This window comes from Simochromis diagramma, unplaced genomic scaffold (assembly GCF_900408965.1).
Source record: "Simochromis diagramma unplaced genomic scaffold, fSimDia1.1 OVJJ01000165.1, whole genome shotgun sequence".
Lineage (NCBI taxonomy): Eukaryota > Metazoa > Chordata > Actinopteri > Cichliformes > Cichlidae > Simochromis > Simochromis diagramma.
Genome location: NW_024387467.1, coordinates 2508771 through 2523934, shown reverse-complemented (window position 1 = coordinate 2523934; position 15164 = coordinate 2508771). Strand labels below are relative to the sequence as shown.

The 15164-nt window shown below is 41.0% G+C and overlaps 1 protein-coding gene across 3 annotated transcripts; it reads left to right on the top strand.

Moving 5' to 3' along the window:
* Positions 1 to 1342: 1342 nt before the first annotated feature.
* Positions 1343 to 14733, top strand: LOC120723424 (histone-arginine methyltransferase CARM1-like). 3 transcript variants are annotated; one of them, XM_040014856.1, is made up of 15 exons: positions 1343 to 1423; positions 2713 to 2839; positions 3642 to 3770; positions 3858 to 4012; positions 4084 to 4188; positions 4471 to 4581; positions 6018 to 6195; positions 6717 to 6807; positions 9169 to 9250; positions 12283 to 12368; positions 12877 to 12966; positions 13197 to 13334; positions 13726 to 13815; positions 13918 to 13952; positions 14070 to 14733. In XM_040014856.1, the coding sequence occupies exons 1-15, from the start codon at positions 1361 to 1363 to the stop codon at positions 14075 to 14077; spliced, it is 1488 nt and encodes a 495-aa protein (XP_039870790.1). In that variant the 5' UTR covers positions 1343 to 1360; the 3' UTR covers positions 14078 to 14733. The 3 variants fall into 3 exon arrangements, with proteins under 3 accessions (XP_039870790.1, XP_039870791.1, XP_039870789.1); XM_040014857.1 differs by having other exon boundaries at positions 13921 to 14733; XM_040014855.1 differs by having other exon boundaries at positions 13918 to 14733.
* The last annotated feature ends 431 nt before the right edge of the window (positions 14734 to 15164 follow it).

Below are 15164 nucleotides of genomic sequence, written 5' to 3'. Positions count from 1 at the left end.
GATTCCCATGATGCATTGAGTTTTTCCTTTCCAGTCACCTTTCTCACTCACTATGTGTTAACAGACCTCTCTGCATGAATCATATCTGTTATTAACCTCTGTCTCTCTTCCACAGCATGTCTTTTATCCTGTCTTCCTTCTCTCACCCCAACCAATCACAGCAGATGGCCCCGCCCCTCCCTGAGCCTGGTTCTGCCGGAGGTTTCCTCCTGTTAAAAGGGAGTTTTTCCTTCCCACTGTCGCCAAAGTGCTTGCTCACAGGGGGTCACATGATTGTTGGGTTTTTCTCTGTATCTATTAATGTAGGATCTACCTTACAATATAAAGCGCCTTGAGGTGACCGTTGTTGTGATTTGGCGCTGTGTAAATTGAATTGAAGTGAATTGAACATGTCTGAGTAACTTGTGTACAAAACCTTTGGTGTTTCAGAGTAAGGTCTTTGGATATTGTTGATATTGTGCAAGTATCAAGATTTCAATGGTTTATATCATCCCCAAATGACACCGGGCTAATTAATTAAATAGTTTATTCTTTGCAAGCACTGTAAAAAAAACTACATCTGCTCATAAATTAAACTATCAGGTCCCAGAGAGTAGTTTTACACCGACATTTGTACTCTGAGTGAGAAGACCAGGATTTACTTACACTGTGATTAGTCAATGAAAATGTCACAAAGACATCAACATAATAATTTTAATCATACTAATAAAGAGTTTTAACAGTTTAATTGATTAATTTAAAAATGTAAGAAGACTATTTTCACTCTTGTCAAGTCACCATAAATCATATTTGTTTGTTTTATAAAGATGCAACAGTAATGATTCATGTCAACAGAATTTTAAAGAGCAGAGCACAAATACACTTTCAGTGCGCGTTTGTCCAAATCTTAAACGTATCAAGTATCGATCCAAATATAAGAACAAACAGCAAATAATCCACTTCCGAACCTGTCGATAATGTAAACTTCCACTGACCTAATGTTAACACCAGTGTGAGAAAACAATTCTTCTCTTTGAAACACTGTTTGTGCTCCAGCTCAGCTGCAGGGTGTGCTGTACTGAGACTGAACCGCTGATCTAACACCTCGACGTTACAATACAGATTGATACTGGAATACTGAATGCAGTATTCCAGAAGTAACTTTCGTTTTTTCTTTGGGAGCTATACCACAATGTACAACTGAGTCAGTGAGGCTACTGCTCAGATGTTATGTTAGTTGGTTAGTTCTGGATTTCTACGTAATTTATTTTCCCTGCTGGACTCCCTGCATTCATCCCTCCTCCCTCTTTCTTCCATTCCTTCTGTGCCTCCTCCTCCCTTTTTCTCTCTTTCCAAAGAGCAGCTTCTTTTACACTGAAAAATGGAGGCGAGAAGTGATCATTCACTGGCTTTCTCTGTCAGGGTCTTCACTCTGCAGGAAAAGGTGAGAGCTGAAGCATGCGTGGATACAGATAAAGAGGTGATATTGGAGGTGACAGAGGTGCACTCTTTCACCTCCAATAAAGTGTTTTGCATGCACTGGCATTGGCTACTATAGCTGTAATTCTGCATGAATGCTATTTGCTGTGGAAGTGAAAGCAAACAGGGCTGCTGCTGTTGAGAACGTAGGATCAGCTGTGTATAATTCTAAAAAACATGCCTTTTTATTTATTATTGAGCTGTTAAGAAGAACAATTACACAAGAACTGAAATGAAAATCAGTGAAAGTTTTGGTTCAAATCCTCATCAGTATGTACAAAGGAGGTCTGGAGAGTCGTCGAAGTATGTGTGTCTACAGTCATCTGTAAAAGTCAGCAGAGGCTCTGTCACCTTTTTGCAGTTAGGCTGAAGAAGAAGAAACTGTTCATTGTTAAAGCAAGGTTAAACTACAGATGCACATAAGTCTTACGTCCTGTTGACTTGAACATTTACAGTATAGGGCCAGAAAATTTCCAGTAGTGTTAATTTGTCATATTAATGTCGCTTTATAACAGTAAGGTTGACAGAGTATTTTTTCCCGGTGTCAGGTAAATCATTCCTACAGTTTAAATGAGCCTGGCAGCCTCATTTAAACTGTAGGAGAAGCAGGGGTTGGTGCAATATGGCCTGTAAGGCCGGGTTACGAGAGGTGTGTTCACATGTTAGTGCCATGATCAACGCCATTCTGGTAGCTATCAATAAAGGCTGAGTAGTGCATAGCACAGCAGCTATCTGGAATTTGGTCAAGTTAAACCCAAAACTGTTCAAAGGATGGCTGAAGGGCAAAGGACTGCAGTACTTGTTTGGCGTGTCCTGTAGCCTCTGGCATCACATGAACATTTGACTGAAGCCTGGGTTCTGGCTGGACCACTCACTGACGAGTCTTCCCTGTTTTGCAGCAAAAACAAACATTCCCACAGTATGATTGCCGCACCACCATGCTTTCACTGTAGGGATTGCATTGGCCAAGTCAGTAGCATCAGAACGACCAGCTCAACCTTCAGTTTGAAAGTGGAAATTCCCACCATGACATTTTCCCATCGCTGAAATTGCCGTGTTGAGAATTTATCCAGTGAACAAAAGCAAAAACTTTATATAGTTTTGTCCGTGCAAGATAGATATTGTTTTTTCTGTTCAGTTAGCAAATTCTGCTCCATAACTAATAATGCAGTGATACATAATGCAGTTTGCTTGTAGGCAAACTTAAGATTTAGAAGACAGAGCTGAACACTTTGCTGTGGTTGGGTTCTGAAGGAGGAGCAGGTTCAAGGAGAGGTGAGCAGAGGCCAGCATGTGAATGTGTGCGGACAGAGAAACGACCAAGAACTCACTCTTCATCTCACCACAGGACAGGAAGCTCAGCAGGTAACTGTGCAGGATGGTAAGTACGCAAGGAAAAGCAAAACACATACACAACTATACAAACACACTATGTTTCCTTAGACCAGTGGTTAGCGGCAGTAATAACAGAAAGCCAGTTAGTAATTGAAAGTATGTATATATGTATTTATAGTGAATATCATCTGGCAATAGAAGGTGGTTAGTTCTGACCTAACTGTACTGCTCTTGTATGGAAGTTTGTGTCCCAGTGGGTCACACATTGGCTGTAACACTTTGCATGTGAGTGGGTAGCATTAGCAGTTTATGTTTTTTAAGTAAAGTTTTCATGGAAATACGTTGCTCTGTCTTGTATTTAGTTTTCCTCAGTGATGTTTCTGAGGTCTTTATGGGTTTTGGGGTCTTTCAAGCTCACTTAGGTGGCCCAGCCAGTGTTGATCATACTCCGGCTTTCATCTAATGAATCATTCTTCCTAATCCCGAGTCGCCTAGAAGCCCTTACAGCAGCCTTCATGGTGAACAAGTGAAAAGGCAAGACCAGCACAGACCTTGTACAGTGAATGGCCAGCAAAACCTCGCGCCACACATTAGTCAGTTGACTTCCATCCTCCCCTCTGGTACTGATTCACAAGGTCGCCCCTGCTTCTGTACAGTCCCAGAGGGGAGATGTCATGATCTGAAGAAGCTGAATACTGCACCATGTCTGGTGTCAATGCAGTTGCTATGACGTGTTCTTTAAATGACTCACAGCTGCTGATCTCGGTGACGTTCGGCACTTAAAAAACCCTGTGGATACAAATCTTACTGTTTTAAATGTCCTCTTTATGTGTGGAACGTGTTTACAGCCAACGAAGCATTGGTTTTCCAGTTCACTGTTTCCGAGGAGATGGACTGCTGCCAGGTCGGAGGTCAGTCCTTCTTAGTCACCAACAACAACAACTTCAGTCTTCTGCTGCAATTCAAAACTCCAGCTGGTTTGTAGAGTATATTCTATAATAATTCCTACCATGAGAAGTTCTGATTTGTAGAATGCTGAAAGAAACTTGTCTTTGACTCTTTAGATATGCAGAACTTCCAGAGATTACTGAAGACCGAGGAAAATGAAGAGAAGGGGAAAGGTTGGATTGAAGTACATCAGGGAGGCAATAAGGATGCAGAGAGAGGACCAACAGTGTTTAACAGAAGGATTGAAAAGAACCCTGCACAGTGCTACCAGGTAAGCGAACCAAGAATTCGAACCTTAAATTTGACACTCGAACATGGTTTAATGCTTCTGCGTGTTTGCAGTTCCACAGCTGTCTCACCCAGCAGCAGAGCCTGCTTCAGGACTACTTGAGGAACGCCACCTATCAGAAAGCCATTTTAGTCAATGAGGCTGACTTCAGAGACAAGGTGCACTTCTATGAATGGATAGTGTTATAGCACGTTCCTTAATTATGTCTATAAGGTCTGTACAGTTTACCTATTACACTGCTGTGAAACGTGTTTTCCCATTTCCTGGTTTCTTATTGTTTTCCATATAAAATCTTGTGCTCTTGCTGAAAAGCTGTCTACAGTTTTTGCTTTGTGACACTTTCAGTTCTTTTCCTTTTCACTTTTGGTCTGAGGTTTTCACTTTGACTTTATTCTATGGGAAGTTTGACTTGGCGCCTGCATGCTTTCTTGTCTCTGTAGGTGGTTCTGGATGTGGGCTGTGGTTCTGGTATTCTGTCTTTTTTTGCAGTGCAGGCAGGGGCTGCCAGAGTGTATGCTGTTGAGTCCAGCCCTATGGCCAAGTATACACAGGTCAGCGTGGTTCATTCTTTTACCGTTTATATTGTTTTCCTTAACTGTGCAGGTTTAACTCTTTGTTTATGTTTGAAAACCTTTCTTGCAATAATGAAGCCATTGTTTAGCATTCTCTAACTAACCTACAAGCATAATTTGAAGTTTTGGTGTGTAAGAGTTAAAGAAATGAAGGGCCTGGATTACAGTCTACATGCATTTTGGCTTTGATAAAGTCTTAAGTGAGACCAGAGTCATGCGTGCAAGCACATAGGGCACATACATGAGATGCAGAGCGTGGCATTCTCAGGAGTTAATGGATTGCTTCAACATGTGGCCAAGAGTTTAGTAGGATAGGGGCTGCAGAAAGCTGAAGCACACAGTACAGACTTACACCAGTGCTGGAAATGATACATTCGTAACTGAAACAATACTACTGTCATGCAAAAGTGCTTTTAAACACAGACAGGAACAGCTATTTGTAAAAACTCTTTGGGTTAAATAAATAATGCAAACTTTAACAACAGGAGACTTTCTGTGTGTGCATTCTTCCTTTGTGTCTGCATGGATTTCCTCCAAATATTCTGCCATCCTACCACAGTTAGAAGACATTCATGTTAGGTGGACTGGTAATTACATATTGGCATGTACAGGGGCTTGCAAAAGTATTTGGCCCCTTGAACTTTCCCACATGTTGTCACATTACAGCCACAAACATGAATCAATGTTATTGGAATTTCACGTGAAAGACCAACACAAAGTGGTGCACACGTGAGAAGTGGAACGAAAATCAGACATGATTCCAAACATTTTTTACAAATAAATAACTGCAAAGTGGGGTGTGCGTAAGTATTCAGCCCCCTGAGTCAATACTTTGTAGAACCAGCTTTTGCTGCAGTTCCAGCTGCCAGTCTTTTAGGGTCTGTCTCTACCAGCTTTGCACATCTACAGACTGAAATCTTTGCCCATTCTTCTTTGAAACAGCTCCAGCTCAGTCAGATTAGATGGGCAGCGTTTGTGAACAGCAGTTTTCAGATCTTGCCACACAAGCAACTGTAGCTTGTAGGATAAAGTACTTTAGTACTGCAGGCTTTAGACTACAAAAGTCCATTCCTGAGTCAAATGAGTTTAATAAACCCTAGCTAAAGTCCTGTTAAAAACTCGAGAAAACTATTTCTCATAAACATGAAAGTTTATTTGGAGACAAACTTCTCTAAAAAGCGGGGTTCACAATGGCTAAAATGATTACTTATTATGAAACAAATTCATAATGACTGGGATACAAACATAAGACAAAATAGGAACGTCTGCTAACATGTTCCCAGAGTGTTGCACAGTACAGTATAGTATGTGGTACAGTGTCCTGGTGCTATAGAGTGAAGTTAATATTCTTTAATAGTCGTGCAGTCTTACAGTGAGTTGTTTAACGCAGGAGATATTTTCTGTCTCCTGTTCAGATCCTGGTGGAGGATAACCGTCTCTCTGAGCACATCAGGGTCTTTGAGGGGGAGATGGAGCAGGTCAATCTTCCTGACATGGTGGATGTCATCATCTCTGAGCCCATGGGTTATATGTTAGTTAACGAAAGGCTCATGGAGAACTTCTTGTTTGCCAGGAGATGGCTCAAACCCAATGGTAGGAATCCAGATATTGAGGTTAAACTATGTTTTAATGTAACGAGGCATCATTTGTATAAGCCACTATGGATGTGATTAAAAACATTGAGAAAAAGAACACCTTTAATTGAGTTCCAACTGCAGGAATTCTCTTTGTTCTGAGTAAGAAGGTACTTTGTTCCAAGTGGCACCTCAAAAAGTACTGAGCAGGGCTGGACTGATTAGTTCAGCTCTTCAGCTCAGTGCATTTTCTTTACATGAGAGGAATAACAAATGAAAACTGCTGCTGTCACTTTATTGGTGGAAGTAATAAACAGCAATGCAGTGAAATCTTGATTTCCTCTGCTGACGAGGTTTGGTTCGATTTTATGGTGACAGAAGCTCATTGGCTGAAGCAGTTTTATGAAACTGCACCTTGAGCCTGCCCCGACATTCTGCAGTGGAACAGGAGCGACTATATCTTCCTCTGTTAGCGTTTTTGTCTTTCACTTATTCATTTTCTCTGCCTTTCTATTATTATCCACTTCTCTCAATTTCCAGGTGTGATGTTTCCCTCCTATGGAGACATTCACGTGGCTCCTTTCAGTGATGACCAGCTGTACTTTGAGCACTACGCACGGGCCAATTTCTGGTCTGTCACTCACGCACAGATGCACAGACATAACTCTATGCCCGGGGACACGAACACACTGGCTCCTTTTTATATCTCGCACGTTTGACAGTCAGGCTGTGAAACATTTAGTCCAGTCCTGACTCATGCAAAACAAAATAGATTTGGTTTTTTTTGTATCAGTCAAAGTCCATAAAGAAAGCAGGAAAAAGTCAGAAGCTGAAGAGGTACGGGACATATAGTAGGGTGCAAACGAGGGAAAAACAAGTCAAACTGAGGGCTTAAATATGCACAGGAGGTGATTAGAGAGAAGCAACACAGCTGGGAAAACAATGCACTGGTGAACTGAACCGGACCAACGAGACAGAAGGGGAAGTAAAACCAAATGCAAGGCACAAAAAAAATCTAAATAACACATAGAAAGTAATATTGCTGTACCCTCTGAGTGAGTGAAATCGGTTTTAGTAGCAAGGACGGAAATGATCTCTCTTTTTGCACAGAGACACAGTGTGGTTAATCAGATGGTGCAAAAAGCTCCATTTGGTCAACCTCACAAATAGGACGAGTGGATTTGTACAAAATGAAATGGCTGGTGATGCACAGATGCAAGGTTATCAACGGTTCCACCCTCGTGCAATAAAGGACGTATGTTCTATCACAAGACGGCTAATCATCTACATAAGGCGTGAGGGTGTAGTATCCATGGCAGCTTATCTTGAAACAACAACTGTAATCTGCATATTAGCACAAATTCCCAAATAGAATTGTTTTCTCAAAATAGTATTTAAACCTTATTCTCTGAAACACAACTGGACCCTAGTCTTGACCTTCTGATTTTTAAGCTAAGGCAGGAATATTTCTGATCACCTGGACCCATCATTTCATCTTAACACAGGGAGAAATATACTTTGAAGAAACACAACAAAAAAGGAACAGAAAGAACTTTTATGATGAGACAGCATGCCTTTCTTGTTTTTATAACATTTGTCATTCATTTGTTTGATGTGATATTGGACAAAGTGGAAAACGGCATGCATACTAGACCAGAGGTCATACAGGGGACTCTGAGCACCTGACTCATGTGGATACAGCCCTAATTACTGGGCTCTCAGGCCTGATCACTGCTCGTATGTGCCAGCATGCTTTGGCCAGTTCACAGAACAGGTTTTTAAGATTCCTGACTTCCTTTAAAATACAGCTCTGGTGACGATCGCTTCCATGCCTTTGACGTGTTCAGCCTGCAAACAATACCACCTCTGTTTTGGAGTTTGCATGTGCATGCATGCATACCACCATGTGTGTGTATGTGAGTGCTGCTATGCTCTCTTCCCCTCACTGCTTTACCACTATGTGCAGGTCAGGCTCCGTCGGTACTGAGGAATGAATGTAAACTGTAAACGTTTTCCATCAGTTTCTACTTCCCTCACTTTTCAGCAGTAGAAGAAACACATTTGACAATTTTAATCTTTGTAATCACATTTACAATAACATTAATTATTCTCTGAAGTTCTGCATGATTTCCTGTTTTTTGGGGGGTGGGGGTTGTGTATTTCTCATACACATTTCTGATCCAACGAACTTAAATATTAGACAAAGTTAACACAAGTGAACACAAAATGAAGGCGTTTATTATTAAGGGGAAAAAAAAATCAAAACCTTCATGGCCCTGGGGGTCTGGTCTGGGGCGGTTTTGCTGCCGCGAGACCTGGAAGACTGGCCGTGGTAAACGGAACCATGAATGTCTACCAGAACATCCTGAAGGAGAATGTCCGACCATCTGCTCGTCACCCTGAGCTCTACAGCAGGATAACGATCCAAACACATCAGCAAGTCCACCTCTGACTAGACCCCTCCAAAGTCTTCATTTTGTTTTTCTTCAACCATCCAAAATCCTGACCTGAATCCGACTGACATGCTGTGGCACGACCTTAAAAATACCCTGCAACGTGGCTGAATTACAACAATTCTGCAAAGATGAGTGGGTCTAAATTCCACTCTAAAACACTCATTGCCAGTTATGACAAACATCTGACTACTGTTGTTGGTGCTAAGCGTGGCCCAACCACTCGTTAGGTTTAGGGGGGGTAATTACTTTTGTAGGTTGTAGATGCAGATTGTTTTACACCTTCATTCACAAACTGCATGTTGTGTTTACTTTTGTTATGTTTTATCTAAATGGGAAAAAAGGAAGAGGGCAAACATTTTTTCACACCACAGTATATATAAGCTATTGTTAAATATTTTGCTCAGACTAATTAAGCTGCCATCTGAGCGCATTTAGAAGCTGAGGGGTAAAATTACAGGTACGGTGTTAACCACCAGTTGTGCCAATCGGTTGACTGCAAATAACTTGATCTCTGCTCTTTACATGTTTCCCTTTAGGCAGCAGAGGAGCTTCTATGGTGTGAACCTGAGTGCTCTTCACAATGCTGCGGTGGAAGAGTTATTCAGGCAGCCTATAGTGGTATGGTGCACTGTATGATACAAAACATACACGTAGATGAATAGAAAATGTGTAATGAACATTAAACTTAGCACAAAAACTAAGGATATTTGTGATCTTAAACGGTGCCACATTTGTAAGGAAAATGTATTAGTGGGTTGCACCCATGAAAAACGTGCCAAATCTGCGCTACCATTTCCAGTCAGCTTGTTGTATGATTGACTCTTGTTTTGAGCTTCTGGTAGAGCTGATGATCAGGTGGCTGACTGGTGCCTGATTATCAGGACCTGTTAGCATGGACCCCGTTTCAACAGTCAATAGATATCTTATCCAAGCATGACACATTTGGCTGATCTGGCAACTACAATTTGGTCTTCTGCAAAATCAAGTAGCAGCATTGTTTCAAGTGAGCCCTAGTACCATCTCTAAATTGAAGGTGAAGTTTCATATAATGGGAGGTGTCAGAGACAGTCCATGAGCACTGAGTCCAGATTCTGCCTATGGCGGTTGGCTCATGGCATCAAAGTACTCTTCGATTCCAGTACTAACCAGGCCTGATCGTATTTAGCATTTGAGTTTGGACAAGATCAATCATGCTCAGAGTTTTATGGTCATCAATGCCAAATTCTGTGTTAAACTGACTCCACTTTTAGCAATGAAAATCGTTCTCACAGATGGGTCATTGGCTTGAACCCAGAGACCATCATGAGTTTTACTGAACAGGCTAAACCAGGCAGGGAATAATGTGGTCAGCATGACCGGGAACATGTGATTAGTTTTTTCAATTGACTGCAGATCAGTTCCCAGTTGTTTTGATTGTCTTCCTCGTCATGTTATGATAAAAACAAAAGATAAAGCTGTTTTATTGAGGGCTCATTGGATGGTTTTGATCAAAATGATGTACATAATATTGTCAGAATTGTGGAGTCCAGCACAATTGCGGACTGCAGGCACGGTCTCTGCGCACAGATGAAAAATCTCACCTGAATTGAAATTAAAATAAATACTTTAACAATCCTGTTCTGCAGTGTTAGTCAGTGACTGGCTGCTCCAGTATGGGATCAGAACGATGCCACCTTATCCCACAGTCCAGCCAATGATGCGATTCACACTCGTATATACGCAGCTGATCCACGTCGCTGACAGGCTATGACAGCGTCCTTATGTGCGACACCGGTGTTTTAGCAAAGCGGCTGATGTGGAGTGAAGCCATGTTAATGACAGCGTGTACAACCATTGGAGATGTGAGCAGGACAGACGGAACAACTGACGGACAAAGTGTGGACTTTATACCAGTTTTTAAATTGTGTTGATCGGCCACGTAAAACCAGAGTTATGATAAAATATCTGCAATGTTTGGTTTTCTTCCTGAATACTGTCGTTGTTCATATTTACTGCAGGAAGAAACGGTAAAAACGGCGTTTTATAAGGAAAACACTCGAAAGCCTGTGAGCAAAAACAACACCAAAAAACCCCCCAGCCTTTCCTATTGGTGGAAAAATGTACCATGTGGACCAATCAAAGAATGATATGGCAACATGACATTTAGTTGTTTAGGGAGGGGGAAGTTTTAGGAGTGACGGCGTGTTTGAGATGTGAGAGATTTGAGATGTTTAGCACAAATCTTGTGTAGTTAGTGTGTAGTTAGTGTGTAGTTAGCATGTAGTTAGCGTGTAGTGTAGTCAGTAGTTGTGTTGTGTGTGTCAGAACAATGAGGCGACTGCTGAGTGTTACAGGTGTTACAGCAGTGACACATCTGCTGCTGTCAGGCCTGCAGGTATCAGGCTGTTGTTCTCCTTCATCTCATAGTGGACAGAAATTATTTTGTGGAGCGGCACAAATAATTTGTGTGGCATCAGATTTGATGCAGAACAGCTGATTGTTCTGTAAATAGTTTGAAATGTTTGTTTAAAAACACCTTGGCTGCATTTTTAGGTAAACAGCTGCAAAAACTTGGTTGTTTCCATAACTCAGTTACTTTTTTGAAGAAGTAACTAAATAATTAACTGCCCAACATTGGTCATTATTTACTGTATTTGCAGACAGAGTTACAGACTCTCTCCCAGACCACAGACTCAGACTCATAATACAGTCAGAGCTTTATTTAAAAAAGAAAGTTGTGTTTTCAAAATTGGAGTTCAAGTTATTTCTACCTCCAATAGTGTTAACATGCTACAGGTCATGAACAAGATTCTTTTTTTACATTTTCATTGTAAGTGGGCTAAAGCAGTTAGTTAAAAGTCATCTAACATAAATGCTGTAATTTGATTACTTTAATAAACATGTAACTTGGATGGATTGGATGCTGGCGTGACCACAGTGCACACGTCTGCTGCTGCTCACAGTGGTCCAAGGGACGCTCAGGGAGTTTGTGTGTTCGCTCAGACACGTGAAACATTAGAGGGAACATTGCATGAGGGGAAGGTAAACTGGCGGTCTGACAAAGGGAGCTGAAGGCAAGGTACACAAAACAAACACAAAATAAAGCAGGAGGAGTGAAAACTGAAGAGGGAAAACACATATTCATAAACTTAATACAAGAGAACTGTCACCAGAAGGAAGGACACAAAACAAGGAATAAAACTAAGGAAACTAGGAACTGGGAACTAAATACACTAAGGACTTCCTGAAGTTATTATAAACATTACACAAAGCAGCAACCACAATAAGCTTTTCAATTTAAAACAAAAACATCAAAGTGATGCAAAATGCTGCGTGAACTCACCCAGGACCATGAATAATATGTTCCTCAACACAACTGAGCACTCTCTGTGCATGACATCAAAACAGGAAAACAAGGAAATGTCTTTTGGACGAATGCGTCCACAGAGCCAGAAGTTCAAGTTCCAGCCTAAAGGGACAAAGAGAATCAGTGCAAAGGAGCCCTGGAGCTGCTGTGGACGAACACTTACTGTGACATTTTTTAATGTGTGCTCTTTTAATTTGTCATCACTCTGTGTGATAATTGGCATTGTTGCTTGGGTAGTTTCTTTTTCCTCCTAAATCTTATACTCTTATCAAAAGCTTGTAATAAATTTAAACGTTTGTTCCAGGACACATTTGATGTTCATATCCTGATGGCCAGGTCTGTCAAGCACTGCATCAATTTCATGGAAGCTAAAGAAGAGGATTTACTCAGGTTATACGCTGAATCATATTTGATGCCTGATCAGAAACATTGTATCTACACCTCATCCATGCAGTGATTATGTCACATTATTGATGATTTAAGATGTGACTGGAATGTACTTATAGGCAGAAAACAGATGAGTGGTTATATAAATAAAAGAATCACACCTGAGTAAAAACACAGCGTACATCAGTTAACTCTAAGAATTCCTGTTGGTTTTGTTATAGTGTGCTATAAATGATAGCTTTGCCATTTCATTTTTTTAATGTTCAAAGTTGAATTATTGACTTACTTTATGAGTTAATACTTTATTATACTTTACATAAGTTACTACTTAATGTTTTACTTTTTCTGGTTGGAAAGTAAGGTGATGCTAGATAGTCCAAACAGTTTGAGAAAAACACAAGTTAATGACATATTAACGAACACTGGATGCCAAAACCTTTGTGTGCAACACTTTTCTTATAATGTTTTTAACTATTTGATGAAAATTGAAAAACAAAATCTGTGTTTACAGAATAGAGATTCCCTTTGTGTTTACTCTGCTCCAGTCTGGTCTGATCCATGGACTTGCCTTCTGGTTTGATGTGGCCTACCTGGGATCCAAGTAAGTAATCCAATGCTTTCTTTCTAAGATTTAATGAAGGATTTTCAATGCAGACCAAATGGAAGGATGCATGGAACGAAAATATGTTATAGCAACAGAAAAACTTTGATTATTCAAGCACACAGAAAATTTTGATCTGACAAACAAAAGATTAAGCCATGTCCCCCTCAATAGGTATATTCACCTGAAGTCGTTCAGTGTGGAGGTGATCTCTCTCACTCTCTTTGTAGGGCCACAGTATGGTTCTCCACTGCTCCCACAGAGCCTCTGACCCGCTGGTTCCAGGTCAGATGTCTACTTCAGACGCCGCTCTTTGCCAAGCTTGGACAGACTTTGTCTGGGACAGTCCAACTGGCTGCTAACAACAGGTATAGCTGTGCTGTCCATAGGACTGCATTACCAATAGGGCAAAGAGGGAAAGCAAAGGAGCTTTAATACCCTGCTTTAGTTCCACAGGTGCTTAAAGTGCTCGAGTTGCCAGTTGGACAAGTTTTCACAAGAAAAGAGAGAAACTCACAGAAAAATACATAATCAGCAAATTCAGACTGTCTTGTTACTTACAAATATAAATGATACAATATTTGCCAGTTAATTATCTGTCAGTTGCCTTCCTAATCACTTTTTATGTATCTTTGTGGGCAAATAAAGGCACTTATCGCAGACAAGTCAGTGGGGTTGGGGATCAATAAAGGTTCAACAACAAGTTTTTCCCAGGTTACAGATTTCAACTTGTACCAACCCTTATCTTTCTTACTCCAGACAAAGCTATGACATCCACATCACAGCTACAGTGGACCAATCAGGCTTCAGATCTGGGAACACCCTGGATCTCAAGAATCCTTTCTTCAGGTCACTTCTCTCTACTCTTTAATGCATACATGCTGATTATTTTGCTATAAAATTTGCCCATGAAATCTTGATTTGTTTCTTTTTGTTTGCTTTCAACTTCAGAAGTTACCCAAGTGGAAATCTTCAAAGTTCATTTTGTCAGTAGACCAAATTTAAACATGAGTACAATTTGTACAGTTCATGTAAGTTCTATGTTCATAAATATCCATCCATCCATCATCTTCTGTTTATCTGGGCATGGGTCACGTGGGCAGCATTCTAAGCAGAGACTCCAAGACCTCCCACTTCCCAGCCACCTCCTTCAGCTTATCCAGGGGAACACCAAGCTTTCCCAGGCCAGCTGAGAGATGTAATCTCCCCCAGCATGTCCTGGGTCTTCTTGGGGCCTTCTTCTGCTGGGACATGCCCAAACACCTCACCCAGGAGGCATCCTAATCAGATGCCAGAACCACCTCAATTGGCTCCATGCTTCTACTCTGAGTCCCTTTCAAAAGACTGAACTCCTCACACTCTCTCTAAGGGAGAGGCCAGCTACCCTTTGGAAAAAAATAATTTCTGGCACTTGTTTCTGCGTTCTTGTTTTTCTTTCAGTCACCATCCAGAGCTTGTGACCATAGGTGTGGATAGGGATGTAGATCGACCAGCAAAGCGACAGCTTAGCCTTCTACACTATGACAAACTGGTATAGCCCCAATCGCTCTGTCAGTCTCTTGTTTCCCTCTCCCCTCACTCACGAACAAGACCCTAAGATATTTAACCCTTTGGGGTCCACGGATGCGCCAGCGCATCCAAATCACATGACCAATTTAAGATGACAGAGCAATAAGTTGCAGCCACCCTGAGTCTCCATTTCAGCTTGTGTTGAAAATGTGGACTTCAAACTATATACCAGTTTTTAAATTGTGTTGATAGACCAGGTAAAACCAGAGTTATGATAAAAATAAATGTTTTTTCCTGAATACTATCGTAATGTTTACTGCAGGAAGAAGAGCATAAGAGCAAAAGAAAGAGCGAGATAGCGAGTTTTGAAATGTGAGAGGTTTGTGACGTTTAGTGTGTTTGGAGTGTGAAGTTAGTCTGTTGTCTTGTGTAGTTAGTATTTAGTGTAGTTGTCTGTTTTGTTTTGTGTGTCAAAATACCTCCTGCTTCCGGGCCTGCAGGTATCAGGCTGGTTATGTGCTCCTCTGTCTTATGGTGGACAGAAATGATTTTTTTGGAGTGGCACAAATAATTTGTGCAGCATCTTATTTGATACAAAACACCTGATTGTTCTGTAAATTGTTTTAAATGGTTACAAAAAAAAATAACGCCTGATGCCTTGGTTGCATTTTTAGGAAAATAGTTGCATA

Excerpts from the sequence above, each read along its gene's own strand:
- LOC120723424 (XM_040014856.1), top strand. The coding sequence starts at position 1,361 with ATGGAGGCGAGAAGTGATCATTCACTGGCTTTCTCTGTCAGGGTCTTC. Across the intron at positions 1,424-2,712 it reads TCTTCACTCTGCAGGAAAAG|GAGGAGCAGGTTCAAGGAGA; the intron begins GTGAGAGCTGAA and ends TGGGTTCTGAAG. Across the intron at positions 4,013-4,083 it reads ACCCTGCACAGTGCTACCAG|TTCCACAGCTGTCTCACCCA; the intron begins GTAAGCGAACCA and ends GCGTGTTTGCAG.